Here is a 15,150-nt window from a genome sequence, read left to right on the forward strand (position 1 = left end):
ATTGTTTTCTACCTTCAGGCAGAATCGATTATCTTCAAAGAAAAGGAGAGAAAAACATGAAATATGATAGGGAAACAATAAATGAAAGCAAAGAAATAACTAGATAAGAATGTGTTTCAGATCTAAAGAGGTAGAAGACAATGACTTCATTAGTCTAGAATCTCAAACACATCAACCGATTCAGTCTCAAGGTAGAAGACAATGAACAATGTCTTCTTTTACAGTATAGTTTTAACATTTTCAGCAGATAATTGATGGTAAAAGGACCAATTTGACACTTTTTGAACAATGACACGCTTAAAATTTTGGATACTAAATTGACGCTATCCCCAAAGTTCATATACTAAAGTAGAAATTTCCTTTTGGTTTATTATGCACATTTGTGCATGTCCAATTAGGCAATCATGATTTAAGATTCCACCATATAGTATTTAGGGGGCATTCTTTTTTTGGGATTTTGAGAGGGGGAAAAGTTGGTTAATGGGATTTTGGTTCCTATTGACCAAGAATCCCATATTCTTTTTTCAGATTTATGTGGGGACTAGGGGAAATTTATTTTCCTGCGTATCACTTACTCGGGTAAGTGGTACCCATCTCCTAGGTGGGTAAATAACTTCCCACCTAAGGAGAAGGTTGCCAACACTTGAATGGGACAAAAATGACTCTTTTAATAATAGATTTTCATGGCTGAAATGGTCATTGCCTTATTTACCTAGAAAATAAAAGAACACAAGTAAATGCACTTACCTGGGTGAGTATTTCTCAGGAAAAACTTATCCAGGTAATTGCATTTACCCGGATAAATAACTTACCGAAAAGCGAACGTAGCCTTAGAGTTTTTATGTTTTTATTTAGTTTAAGGGGAATTATTCCTAATGCACAACTGCAAGCAGTGGCTGTGAGGAGACAGTCTTGTGAGGATGTGAGTTTGGTCAACCCATTAAACAGGATTATGATTTGATAAAAGGATTATTGGTCTATGTGATATTGATGTGTCACAAAAACAGAATCTCAACAGACACAACACCACGATACCAAACATTCACCTTATGGGTGTAGCCGTGTAAAATCCTTTTGACACATTACCATTGACATTGTGTATGACACAAGCATTTATATCATATCTTGATTTTGGTTCCACCAAGTTTTCCTTTAAGTTTTAACTATTACAACCAGGACTTCAATAGGTACCAGGTGCTACTAAAGCTGGTTGACCTTATGACGGGAGTAATGATGGGGAGAACTGAAGGCTGAGGATGTAGTAGGCACGTTAGGTAAGCACAATGAGTGAGCACATAATAGCTGTATGACACATGTCTCATTTAATGTGCCTTTTATCTAAATGTTTTTGTTTCGCTAGACATAAATTATCCATTATTTTATTATCTTTGTCAAAATAAATAAAAATAAAAACAATAAAAAAGGAAAACCTAAATGTGTTGGGAGTTAGGACTCATTTACGTTTTCTTTTTTCATTGTTTTTTATTTTTAATTATTTTGACAAAAACAATAAAATAATGAATAATTTCTGTCTAACTGAGCAAAAACATGTGAATGAAAGACACATTAACTAGGACATATGTCACATACCTATTACGTACTCACTCAGTGTGCTTACCTAACATGCCTACTACATCGGGACCCGGGGATGACATGTTGGTTGTTCGGACTTATTGCATATTTCATTAATACTTCACAAGTTTTAAGAATTCCAGGCCCTTTCCACTTAAAATCCTCACGATTAATGAAACTAAACACGCTAGGTGCAGTGATTGACAACTAGGTTAGAAACTATGCTTTGAGTATCTTCAATGCTTTAGTTGGGCTTTCTCCTTTGGAACGGATAGGAACCTTGGTGGTGGGATAGTACTTATGAAGTCTGTATCAATGATTTAACAATAAACCAAGAAGCCAAAACCAACCTCAGGTGGGAATGGAAATTTGGAATTCCTTAACCTATGTCAAGTTGAGAACAGCAGTTTAATCAAGCCATTAGGTTGGAATCTATCGGGTTGGTATTCAACCCTGCCTAAGTTTCACCCTATCCCAGAGAGAGAGAGAGAGTTGGACTGTTGAAATTGTATAATGTCCAGAAAACACAGGAATGGAATTGTATAATGTTCAGAAAACACAGGAATAACAAGTATTGATGCTAATTAATACATGGGGATTGAAGGGGACGGTGGAAATTAGACTGTAGAAACTTTTTAATGTCCAGAAAACACAGGAATAGCAAGTATTGATGCTAATTACGAGTTTAAACAGGGCCATTCTCACTCTCACGTATTTGGCACACATACAAGTTTTGCACAGGTAGAGTACAGTGACGGTACAATAATGTTTCTCATCAATTTTACCCAACTCTCCTTCACTTTCTCCTTTGTTTTTCTCTCCATCCTCGTCAGTCCCGCCTTTTCATAGAGTATATAGACTCCACCCTGCCATGAATTGGGATATACTCCTCATAAAGCGCGCCTCACAATGACCTCACAGCCACATTCCACCCACATCCCACCATGTTGTAAGGTTGGTGTGAGGCGCACTCTGGGAGAAGCAGATCCAGACTCCCCTGCCATCGTTCCCTCCCAAGTCCCAACATCATGTACTTATCCTTCCAAGTGAGGCTATTACACTCAATCCCAGGGTTCTCCCCAATATCTTTTAAACGTGGTTGGCAACTTTTATCGCCCATCTGCCACCAACCGAGTGTCAATTGACGTTTTGAATTGGACCCGTCCAAATTAGAATCAAATTGGAGGAACCGATAAGATTAGATTAATCCAGAGTTAATGGTTCAAAGTATTTATTGACGTCGAGGTAGGATTTTTTCTTAAAGAGGGCCAAAAATTAGTCAACATGGATTGGGGGGGGGGTGGGCAAAAACTAGTAAAACATGGTAGGGGGCCAAAATATGGGTAATAATTAAATGGGTATTATGGGGATTGTCAAGGCACAATGGCTCCCTCCACCACCCTCTGGCTTGCCCTTGGACCTGGTCCATCCGTAATATTTGGTCCATTGATCAGATTGAACCAATATCTGGTCCATTGATAGAAGACAAAAGTATATGTGTCAATGGATCAGGTTTGGGTTAGAGCAATTTAAATTAAAACCAATTTAGACAGATTGGACAGTTTAGACATTGAATTGGACTGGTCCAAAATGGTCCAGTGTATTCGTTGGATTGGATTGGACTTTCTCCATCTGTAATGGATTCATATTGGACTGGATCAGATTAAACCAAATCCAGTTCGATTAACACCCCTACTTGCATGTCACCTCCTTCCTTGACTTCATAGACAAGCCCGTGATTGATGAATATGTGCTTGACTTCATGGGTTCCATCGTTCTTAAGGCTTTTGTGTATTGGTCAAGCACACACCATTTGGTGTCAGAGCCTACCACCATGATCTCAAGTTCGAATCATGGAGAAGTCTAACTGGGAGAAGGGTTACTTAGAGTAGAGTGAAATATGTCATAGAAAAGACTACTTGGAGTACAAGTTGGCTTTAATAGTTCTAGCGCATAAACTATCACAATGAGTGCACACTTTTCATACTAGTAGCATTGCAAACAGAGTAAGATTGAAACAGTGAGGGTCTGTAAAACCCAACCCACTAGCTAACTTATCTTTTTTAACAAAATCCCATTTGAACCAGTTGATATTTTATTGGAATTGTCACCATCCCACCAAAATCTTCTCTATAACTCAACCATCTCATTACGAATTTTCTTATGAATTAAGAAGCATGATAAGGTGTATGCAAGAATGATGGTGGTTTAGTTATATTCCTTTTGAGCATGATTAAGATAAAGATCACCTCAATAGTTTGTTTTAGTTGTCATCTTGTCAATTAGGCGACATAATAAGTAGGTGTTTGGCATCGATGATGGGAATGCCACACTGTTTTCTCATAAAAACAGTGCTGGGCATGTGTGAGTTGTAAGTATCATTTTTTTTTTTATTTGGAAGCGGTGCTGCCACATAGTCTGTTTTTTTGGGAAAACAATACTGGTTTTGTTTGGTATTAGAGAACCGTTTTCAGCATTGGTCATATTATCCAATGTCCAAAATGATGCCACATCATTGCACCACTGACAGCAACATCTGTTTTATGAGAAAGCATCAAATTTCGCATTAATTTAGACCACACTTTTCTGATTTATAAGATATGATTTGAAGAAATAATTTTTTATGAAAACGGTACCAAATAAGATGCCGTTTTTCTGAATCACCACTTTTTATGATGTAATGCCTATATGGCACCACTTTTTCTGATGTGACACCTACATGATGTCATTTTCTCAAAAAACAACATCGATGCCAAACACCCACTAATTCTATTTGAGATCTCCCAATGCTAATCGAAAGTCTTAAATCGATAGTGAGTGATCCACCTATTTCATGTGCAGGGATTAGCAAGCATCCTTTTCAGCTTATAATGGAAACTGATTAAAAAAGGCTTCGGATTTACAAAAGTTCACTTGTTGTCTTGAGGCCATTTTACAATTATGGATGTTATTTAGAAGCACATGGTATTCCTTGAGATCTTATCTAATAAATATATAATTATCATATACAAGGAATAAGTGAAATATAATTAGACAATCTCTATTCATTTTGAGTCCGTGTTCTGGACGCGTGAACCTGCGAATAGGAGAAGGACATGTGACCATGCCAACGTTAACGTGCATTTGAGCGTTAACATGGTCTGGTTGGTTTGATCGACACGAACTGGTCGCGACACTAGAGATCCTTCCATCAAATCCTCCCCATACATCGAACCCTTCCTCCATTGCGGCGACAGGTATCATCGTTGCTTTCTCTCCTCTTCTCTTCTTCTTCTCTTCTCTAATTCTTCTCTTCTCCGCTTCTCCTCTTCTCTTCTTCTCATCTGGTCACCATCGACGGCGACAGGTATGACCATCTGTGGCAGATGGGAACTCTACGTCGTTCAATGATTTGTCTTTTCCCTCTCCCTCTCTCTCTCTCTCCCTGCGGTTGACATGGAAGTTACGCAGAGTTCGGGACATAAATCCGTATCCTCAGTGATTCAGTCCTGCTTCATCTGCTCATAGAGCCTCAGATCCAGACCCACCCAGAAACCAGGGTCCTTTAAGTTTCAACGAGAAAAAAACAACTGAAAATCCTCCTGTTAAAAACGGGTTTCCTTCCTGATTCCAACTATAGCAACAACAGAAGAACAGTGAGTGTTGCTTTTTCGAATTTCAATCTCTTTCCGATTTTTTATTAATTTCTGATCTTCTCATTTGTTGAATACTGAAAATTTTGTATCGACCCCATGAGCTCATCATGTTCTGATTCTCTCTGCAGTTCGAATTCTTCTATCTTTGATTCTGTTGTTCGAAATTTGTGATTTTTTTGTTTGGTTTTTTAACCTCTAGGGTTATTCTCTGAAGAGGTTTGAATGCTTTATTGCGGGAAGAATCAGTTTTAAATGGGATTTTGAAAATTCCGATTTCTCTCCCTCGGAAAGAGTATTGAACATTGAGTTAACATCGGTGAAATTGTTTGTTTAGAGAGGGAGAGAGTGAGAGTTATGGCTTCTTTTCAGAGCAATATTCACTCCGAATCTGAAAAAATCGAGCAGATAATTACTGAGTTTTTTACAAAGAGCTTACACATAATACTAGAGTCCAAGTCTCCATGTGTTTCTTCATGGAATTACAGTGGAGAGCAGACTCTCTCGTCTCTCTCATCGTCCTCATCTTCGTCTTCGAGTGTCAAGCCTAGAGATAAATGGTTCAACTTAACACTTCGGGTATGCCCATCTGCTTTAGAGAACATTGACCTCTAGCGTCAACAGCAACAGCCAAAATTACCCCAAGTTGAAATGTGTTTTGTTGGCAGGAGATCCAACTCCATTCAGATCGTTTCAGTCATATAAACAAACAAACAAACAAGTACCTCCACACATAACATTTGTACCAGCCCTAATCTAAAGCCAATTGATGAGAGTGGACTTGATGCTGTGAAGAGTGAACCACTGTTGAATTGACTTTTATAGCCGTGCATTAAATATATCGGGTTATGGGTTTCAACTACCCCGGCCCACTACTGTTTTGCTCCCTCCACTTAATTGTTTCACCACTACGACTTTATATTATTATTTTTTTCAGATAGAAGTTTTTGGACCCTAAGTGCTAGTCTTTATCACGGATTCTCCAATGTTGAATTTCTTTCTTTTTTTTTTATGATTTCAGGAATGTGGGTCTCATTGTTCATTTGTTTTTTTTTTTTTAAATAAAATCTCTTTTTCTGATTGTGTAGTATACTTCTTTCATAACGGAAACTAAAAATGGATTTTTGTATTTCTGAATTCAAAAACACGACCTCCTGTTGTGGCTTAATTTTATGTCTTATAAAGCATGTCATATTTGGATAGAGTTTCTGATTGAATGGATATCAGTTCACCTTTCTTATTTTTATTTTGTTTATTTATATTTTGAACCCTAATCCATTAATGTGGGTTGGTATGATCTATGGGAGCTTTAAAGCAGTGAGTAGTACTTGTATGATGTGTATAAGATATTTTGGGGATAACTTTGGCTGTTGGGGGCCAACAACTTATGCTATTTAGAGTGTTTTTGGACTGGATATGTTGATCCATTCATGCCTACGTCTATTTTGTTTTGTCAGAAAAAAATAAGGGCAATTACTATTTTACCCCTTTTATTGGTAACGTGGCATTTCTCTTCACAGAGTGCGCTTTACATCAATCTCACAGCATATTTCAGCCGTGCATCTAGAACACTTCCATAATTGTAAACTTTTATTCATGAGAAGATGTTCCCAATGCACGACTGAAACATGCTGTAAGGTCGGTGTGAGGTGTGCTCTGTGAGCAGTCCGAACTCCACAAAATAGTAGCCCATGTCAAGGAAAGGGCTACTTAGAGCAAAGTGAAAACTGCCATAGGGAAATGGCTGTGTCGCTAGAGTGAGTGATAGTGGAAATGGCTACCTACTGCCAGGGTGAGAGTTGTCGTGAAGAGGGCTATCTACCACTAGAGTTAGAGCTGCTTAGAGTGAAGCCATCAATATACTGACTTTGAAAAACTTGGTGGTATGTTACAGTCTTAAAATATTAAAGTGCTTGCCTTGACATATTCCAATAGTTTTAAGGCTTTTGGCATATTGGTTAAGCACACAACAACTAGACATCTCAAAATTTGACTCCCCTCATCATGGTCCCATGGAATATGTTCTATTGGGTGTTGATGGCTGATGGAGCGCAATCCGGTCGGTCTTAGCTATCAGCGATTTCGCCTCTGACTGGAGCGATGGGGAGCTTGAAACGGAGAAGATGAGGGAACTCCGGGGGGAACCCGGTGAGATAGCTCCGAAGCTCAAGTTAGTATTCTCTCAAAAGCAAAGTAAGGACCAGATGGCGCAAAGTTCACATAACTTGTTGTTGGGGGTAGGGGGCCTTTTATAACCACTTCGCGCATTCACTCCGAAGCCCCTGTCAGGTCGGGTATGATTACCCTTGCTTCTGTCAGTTCGGGTGTCGTCCTTTCTACTGGGACATAACCGCCACTGCTCTTTGTCGGAACTGTCTCTGTAACTGGAGATGGCGGTGTCAAGAGGTGGTGGCGGGTGGCCGTTTGGAGTGCGGCCGTCAAGCGTCAGATCCCAAGTCAGTCAGGTGCGCCGCCCTTGGGTACGGACTTCCTCGGTGTCAGGCATGGTACGGTTTGTTTGGTTTTGGCGTCTTGGGGGCGATGTGGTGGAGTGGTGAGCGAGGTGAAGTCTTGAATTTCGGAGGTATGTCCTGTACTGCTATAGGGCAGGCCAGTTCGGCGAGGTGTGTCCCGAACTGCTGTAAGGCAGGCCAGTTCGGCGAGGTGTGTCCCGAACTGCTATAGGGTAGGCCAGTTCGGCGAGGTGTGTCCCGAACTACTATAAGGCAGGCTAGTTCGGCGAGGTGTGTCCCAAACTGCTACATGCAGGCCAGTTCGGGTTACTGTCTGGCTTGGGGCCGAAGGGAGAGTTCGGGCTCCTAGTAGGGAGTTCGGACCGCTGGTAGGGGAGTTTGGTCCGCTGGTTTCTCCCCTTGGTGCTCGCGCCTTAGGCATACTTTTGTGCCGAGCTGTTGCTTTTGCCACGTGTTGCGTAACTGTGAGATCGGGCCAAATCTTCCTTCGTCAATGGCCATCAACACAATTTGGCCCATGAACTTAGCAAACAAGGTGGCCATAACACAATTTGGCCAATGAACTTAGCAAACAAGGTGCCAAACTGCATGAAGAAGGGTTCACAACATATAACCAAGTCACTCTTTTAGAGGAGGGTGGGAATGTGGGCAATATCATCTTGGTGATCACAGGTCAACACAACAATTGGGATGGGAGATTAGAGCCTCGAGATCTTGTTGACACTGTAGCCTATAGGTGATGCAAGAGACTTTGTGACTGAGGGTGATGGAGATGATAGTAGGGTGGAGTGGGTTTCAATGGTTGTAAATGAAAGAGCCTAGGGAGCCTTTGCTAGTTGGGGGCAGGAGATTGCCATGGATAATGAGCTTAATACCGACAAATAGCATAACCTACCTAGGTGGGGGCAGGAGGTTCCAAGGTAGAACCTAAAATCTACTTTGTAAGGGTCAGTTCTAGGTTTTTGGAACCAGAATCTACCTTGCTAAGATCAATTCTAAGGCCGATGTAGTTTTAAGATCAATTCTAGGTTTGGCTATGGAATATGTTCTTTAAAATTGCACCAACCTTAGAACCAATCTTGACAAGGTATTTTCTAGTTCCAAAAACCTAGAACTAAATACAAAATACAAATTACTGTTTTAACAAGCTTCAAAGTAGTAGAGGCCAATAGAAATTATTGACCGAGTGTATTTTCTTAGGATAGTATGTTGGTTTGTAATTCTCCAAGGTGCCATAGAGGATGGAGTCACGGAGACTTCATCAGGAGTAGATCATTTCCTGACCATCTCCATGGGAAGAAGTAGTATTCTTCTTCAACAGACTACTAGACGACTGCCATTCTCCTAATGTGTTCAAAGCAACCATATGCAAGCAGGGTTTGACCGGCCTATATAGCTCGATGGTTTATAATGAGATTATCTTTATCTTTATTTGAAAATTTAAAGAATTAATAGGTAAAAGAGACTTTCTACAATTCTGTTAAAGGTAATTCCAACAGGGAGGTCTTAGTCCAATTCTAAAAGAGAGGGGAGGTTTCAGTATTTTGGAGAAAAGTTAAGAGAGGTTTAAGTTTTTTACCAAAAAAATAGGGTAAATTACAAAGACCCCCATACTATGGGGTTAGTGAAAATTACCCCTGAACTTTCACTTTGCAACAAGTATTCCCCTGTCCATTAAATCAGATGACAAAATGCAATAAATTACCAATTGGAACCAGCTAAGCAACAAGAATCATTTCACTAACATGGAATTAGTCCTTTTCTCTTAAACCCTAGCCATTAGATTCGCCCTTTTCTCTTAAGCCCTAATTGACCCAAAATACCTCCATTTTCTCCAATTGAAACCAACTAAGCAACAAGAATCGTTTCACTAACATAGAAAAACAAGTTTCTTTAGTCTCCGTTTAGGAAGAGTGCAAATGTCGGTTCAATTCATATATGCACTTTGGTTCATTTTTACTATTGCTTGGTAAGAATGTATTTATGTATTGAAAGCGACAGTTTTCACAAATTTCAAGGCATGTTTGCATACAAAATGAGAGAAAAAATGGATGCAAACTTTGCACTCAAAGTTGGTCAATATAAGAAAAAAAGGTAGATTCCAATCTAGGAATTTGTGTTTGCACCCATCACAACTAAAAATAGTTTGGCAAGAAAATAAATTTATCAATGCAAAACTAAAATAACTTTGCATTTGCATGGAGCGGAATGCACTTTACATATTTGTATTTGCACTATTCTCAAACAAAGCCTTAAATTCTTGTTTCATTGCACTAACATTATTGTCTCTTCATCTTAAAATATAAAAATTATCCACTCCTTTTTCTAATAAATCAAGAAAAAACAAACGAAACATTAAATTTATATCTATGTAAAAAAATCCTCTACCATTTCATCTAAACATTGAATCCAGTCAGAAATCTGCAAAGATCTATTGGAGCAACCAAGAGGACTTCAGTAGTGTACTTAGAAAACTAATTGAGTCATAAGTTGTTCAAATAAATATGAAATGGGTAGTTTGGATATTTAAAAAATTAAACAGCTAAATGAGAATCTTTTTCGAAGTTAATTGATGAAATTCTAATGGAAGGGGGTATTTGTCGCAAGGTGAAAGTACAAGGGGGTCTTTGTTGTAAATGAAAGTTCAGGGGGTTGTCACTAATTCCATAGTATGAGGGGTCTTTCTAATTTACCCAAAATAATAATATGTTGCCTTTTTATTTTTTTTCCTCTTTCAAAGCTTTGACCTTGGATAACAATCTATCATAGGCATTCCACATTTCAAATCCATATAGTCATTCAATCTCAAAGAAATAAAACATGATAAACAAGCAACCTAAATAATATCACATAACCATTACTAATCCACAGCCTAACTTCACACACAATCCATAGATTAGTTAAATGCACTCTCAATGCAAATAGAATACCGTCTACAAATAACCCAGACAATACAACATAATTAATACATAATTCATCATTTAAATCCATACACTAAGTTTAAATTAAAACTAGGCCAATTCCACTAAGGCCGATCGAAGTATGTTCTTTGGGTTGATTCAGATAGGATAAACATTGAATCATTGAAATTGACTTAGGTAGTGGGGATAAATTCTAAGAATTTTAAACCAAACCTTACGTAAGAATCGATTAACCAAGCTGGTTTGAATTCGGTTGCAATTTATTTCAGGTAGAATCAACACATTTGCTCACCCAGAGGTGTAACGTATGATGCAGTTGGATAGTGGGAGATTGAAGTAGACCTGTATGAGGTGGAGGATGAAGCCGAATGGGAGCCAGAGGAAGATGAGGAGGGCATTGCGTGGGGTAGGGCGTAGTAAAAGGCGGCCAGAGTGGATGATGATGGGTCTCCTCAAACACTCTTGCGGGACTTGGGTGGCTGATGGATCAGGTGGCACCATATACCCCTCCTGCATGGTGTTTCATTAAAGAAATCATAAACAAGAAGGTAAAAACTTAGTAACAATTCAAGAAACAACGGCCAAGTTGGGCCGGGCTTAGCATCTATGGTAACAGGTTATAGCCTAGGCCTAGATCATGGGCCTAAAATATAAGTCCAAGCATGGGTTTATATGGGCCTAGGTTGGGTCAGGCCTAGGGGTGATCACAAGTTGAGCTTCTCACAAGTTATTCAACCTCGGTTTGACTCGGTTTAAATCGAGCTTCAAGCTGAGCTCGAACCAAGTGAAGTTAGTCTCGTGAGGCTCGCAAGATTAATCGAGCCTAGTATAATAAATAATGTTTATTTATTTATTTATTATACTATATATAATAAATAATTTTTATTATATATAATATTTTTATTTTTTATGTATAACAGTAAATACTTTTTATAATTCTTATTTTTTGTTTGTAAAATAAAAACATTTTTATATGTATAATAGTAAATAATTTTTATAATTCTTAATTTTTTGTATGTAAAATAAAAAATATTTTTATATGTATAATTTTTATTATTTCTTTTAAACTTGGCTTGCAGTCGAGCTCGAGTTCAAGCCTAGCACAATTTTAGTGAGCCGAGGTCAAATAGCCAAGTATTCTACTCGGTTCGGCTCAAATCCACCCCTAGTCAAGCCTATGGCATCTAATTTTAAAAATTTAACTATTTAGAAAAAAATTAAACTAAACAATGTATAACACATTAAAAAAATATTAAAGAAACCCAGGAAGTTAGGATGGATTTGGTAGGCTTTGAGCTTGTGGCACCAAAAATAAGGCACGAACCTCATTTAATTCCTAGACTTGGCTTGTCTTGGCTTGGCTTGCCCTTCCTTTTATAGATGAAGAAGGTATACATTCATTCCCTTTCCCACGCATTGTGGGATTTGGAGTAACATTCAATGGTGACATTGAATTCCAATGGGCTCCCCACATAACATGCCCCAAAGCATATCCCTGCTATATCTCCCCATGACAAGTACAGGAAATGCTCCCAATGCAAAGAGAGATGTGTTGTGGGGTGTGCTCCCTGTGGAGTTTATCTAAACTCATGAATATCAACTATTGAGTGTTCTTCCTAGCAATATTTTTAAAATTGGATCGGACCGAAAAGAATGGGAATTGGTCACTTGATTGGTTCTGTTTCACCTCAAAAATGTTTTTTGGCCAAAAATAATTGATTTAGTCAATTAACCGCTGACTTGGGTGGTTGAATTGTTAAGCTGAACAATAATTTTTGACTATTTTTTGCTTTTTGTGTTTTTGTTTTATTTTTTGTCAAAATGGGCTATCCATTTGACCCATGAACTAGTTTCTATAATGGCTCTCTGTCCGATCTGATTTTAAAAACTTTGGTTGCAAGTCTCACATTATTTGAGAAAAGAAATGGAGGCCATGCCCATAAGGACAACCTACTTAAAGTACCCCTAGGTTTGTGAAATGGACTAAGTATTTCTCTCGTTTCAATAATCCCTTAAAAAGTGAGATCATAGGGCGCGCCCCACATGTACATCGAGACGTGTATGTACTGTAGGGGATTGTGGGGTGCGCCTTGTGGGGCACCGATGCAACCTCTTAAAAAGTATCCTCCGGTTTGCCCTGTCCTTATTTACCATCATCCAATACCAATGAAAGATAAAAGTAGGAATGAACCGTCTCTAGTGATTCCCAATATGAGAGAAGACATGGCTTTGTCAATCTTCATGGCATTTCGATTGCTAGAGATTAAGATGGTCCATGAGATAGCATCTTTCGATGCATTTCCATGTTGCTATGAGAGAAGACATGGCTGCCAGTACTGTTCAATCCTCACATGATTTCTCCACCATCACTGCCATATTTCGGTAGTTGTGATTCATCTTTTTTGTCTCTGCCTTCAATGAACTTTGCTCGACAGTTGCTCTCCTCTCCTCTATCAATCTCCTCTTCTTATTCCTCTTTATCTTCAACATCTAGAAACTCTATTCAAGATTTAACTATGGTGGCTAAGCCGATGCTTCCACTACCAAACCACTAATCAGAAACAACAGAATTCATCTGATATTAACTCTTTGGTTCGACCTCCTTCTCACTCTAACAGCTCTTGCAGGCATTTGCTATATAATCCAAGGCATCTTACACTCTTACCCTTTAGAGGTACTTAAGGGATTATTGAAACCAAAAGGGAATACTTAATGAATTTCACAAAATCTAATGGTACTTTAAGCATTTTATCCAAAATATTATATAATATTGATATCATATATAACATTAATTATATATAACTTATTATATTATATGTAAGTTTAACTCTATTAAACTAACCTTATAATGAAAGTAAAATTTTGAAAATGCCTATGTTCTTACTTTTTTCTCATCATCTTTCTTCTATCTTTCCACTTGGATGCAAACCAGCGGTGACAAAGTTCGTTCAACCTCGTTCGCTGCGTTCGAATTCCAAAGATAGAAGAAAGATGAACACTGAAAAAAATAAAAAGCCAGAACATAGCATATATTATTGCCACGTGTTGTACTTTATATATTTGTATTATTTTGTTTTTTGAATAACGAAAAGCCAAAAACAAATACCTTGCAAAGTTCCATGAAATCGTGGTCAGACTCACGATCTCCGATCCCTAAATCGGGCAAATTGTCATCAAATTCCTTGAGGATGGCCAATCTTTTCAAATGCCCTACTAATACCCCTGGCTTCTTCACAAAACCAGTAGCTTTCCCCGTTTTCGGGTTGACCTTGATCTCCGTTCCCAACACCTTGTCCCCGCCGAGGAAATCTTTGACGAACGGCTCCACCATCATCGTCGGGTTGGCCGTCACTACAATCTTGTTCCGGCACTTGCTAAACACGTTCCAGCTCTCTGATCTCACATCCGCGGCGTAAAATCTTGGCAGCACCGCTCGGGATGCAAGCTCGATGTCTCGGATCTTCAAACCCGCAAACGATATGAAGATGAGGAGCCGAATGCCAAGAGACTCAGAAACGAATTTGTAGGCAACGAGGATGAGAGGAGAGGCGAGAAGGAGAGCCAGGCCGCGTGAAAAGCTGCCGGCTTCGATGGCTATCAGCATGAAGTAAGGAAAGGAACTTCGGGAGATGAGGAGAGTGCCGTCGAGATCGGCGGCGATCGTTTGGGTGTCTCGGCCAGACACGTTGCAGTGTGAGATCGGTGGAAAGTAGCGGGATCGAGCAGACATTTTTTGGCGGTTCTTGTGGGGAGAACTCTTCTAAATTTCTTAAACTACTCTTCTAAATTTCTTAAACTACTCTTCTAATTTAGCTAATTGATCAAATATATTTTTAATCTTTGATTATTTTTTAATACTTCTTACTATTTTAAAAATTGACTACTTTTGCCCTTATGGTTAGCATCCGTTAATATTTTATCAAAATTTGTACGTATGTGACATATAATTTTTTATACCCAAATTTACCCCTTGCCTTCTTCCTTTCAGCAGCGACAAATCATGTTTTGACTGTCCTTAACCAGTAGTAGTGATAATTTTTGTGGGGAGAACTCTTCTAAATTTCTTAAACTATTCTTGTAATTTAGCTAATTGACTAAGTATATTTTTAATCTTTGATTATTTTTAATGCTTCTTACTATTTTTACAATTGACTACTTTTGCCCTTATGGATGGCATCCGTTAATATTTTATCAAAATTTGTATGTATGTGACATGATTTTTTTATACCCAATTTTACCCCTTGCCTTCTTCCTTTTAGCAGCGGCAAATCATGTTTTGACTCAGTCCTTAACTAGTAGTAGTGATAATTTTTGTGGGGAGAACTCTTCTAAATTTCTTAAACTACTCTTGTAATTTAGCTAATTGACTAGGTATATTTTTAATCTTTGAATATTTTTTAATGCCTCTTACTATTTTAAAAATTTAATACTTTTGCCCTTATGGTTGGCATCCGTTAATATTTTATCAAAATTTGTATGTATGTGACATATAGTTTTTTATACCCAATTTTACCCCTTGCCTTCTTCCTTTCAACAGCGGCAAATCATGTT

At 38.4% G+C, this 15,150-nt stretch overlaps 1 protein-coding gene across 1 annotated transcript; it reads right to left on the reverse strand.

The window, feature by feature from the left end:
• Positions 1-10,570: 10,570 nt before the first annotated feature.
• LOC148879906 (glycerol-3-phosphate 2-O-acyltransferase 4-like) lies at positions 10,571-14,426 on the reverse strand. The gene is made up of 2 exons (XM_088961635.1): positions 13,706-14,426; positions 10,571-11,109 (listed from the first exon to the last, which is right to left on the reverse strand). Exons 1-2 carry the CDS (start codon positions 14,327-14,329, stop codon positions 10,888-10,890), a joined length of 846 nt encoding a protein of 281 aa, XP_088817761.1. The 5' UTR covers positions 14,330-14,426; the 3' UTR covers positions 10,571-10,887.
• Between the last annotated feature and the right edge of the window lie 724 nt (positions 14,427-15,150).

Source organism: Nelumbo lutea, chromosome 1 (assembly GCF_056320005.1).
Source record: "Nelumbo lutea isolate HS-2025 chromosome 1, American lotus-T2T, whole genome shotgun sequence".
Classification (NCBI taxonomy): domain Eukaryota; kingdom Viridiplantae; phylum Streptophyta; class Magnoliopsida; order Proteales; family Nelumbonaceae; genus Nelumbo; species Nelumbo lutea.

Coding starts and splice junctions, on each gene's coding strand:
- LOC148879906 (XM_088961635.1), bottom strand. CDS start 14,329: ATGTCTGCTCGATCCCGCTACTTTCCACCGATCTCACACTGCAACGTG. Junction 11,110..13,705: donor ATTTCATGGAACTTTGCAAG/GTATTTGTTTTT, acceptor AACACCATGCAG/GAGGGGTATATGGTGCCACC.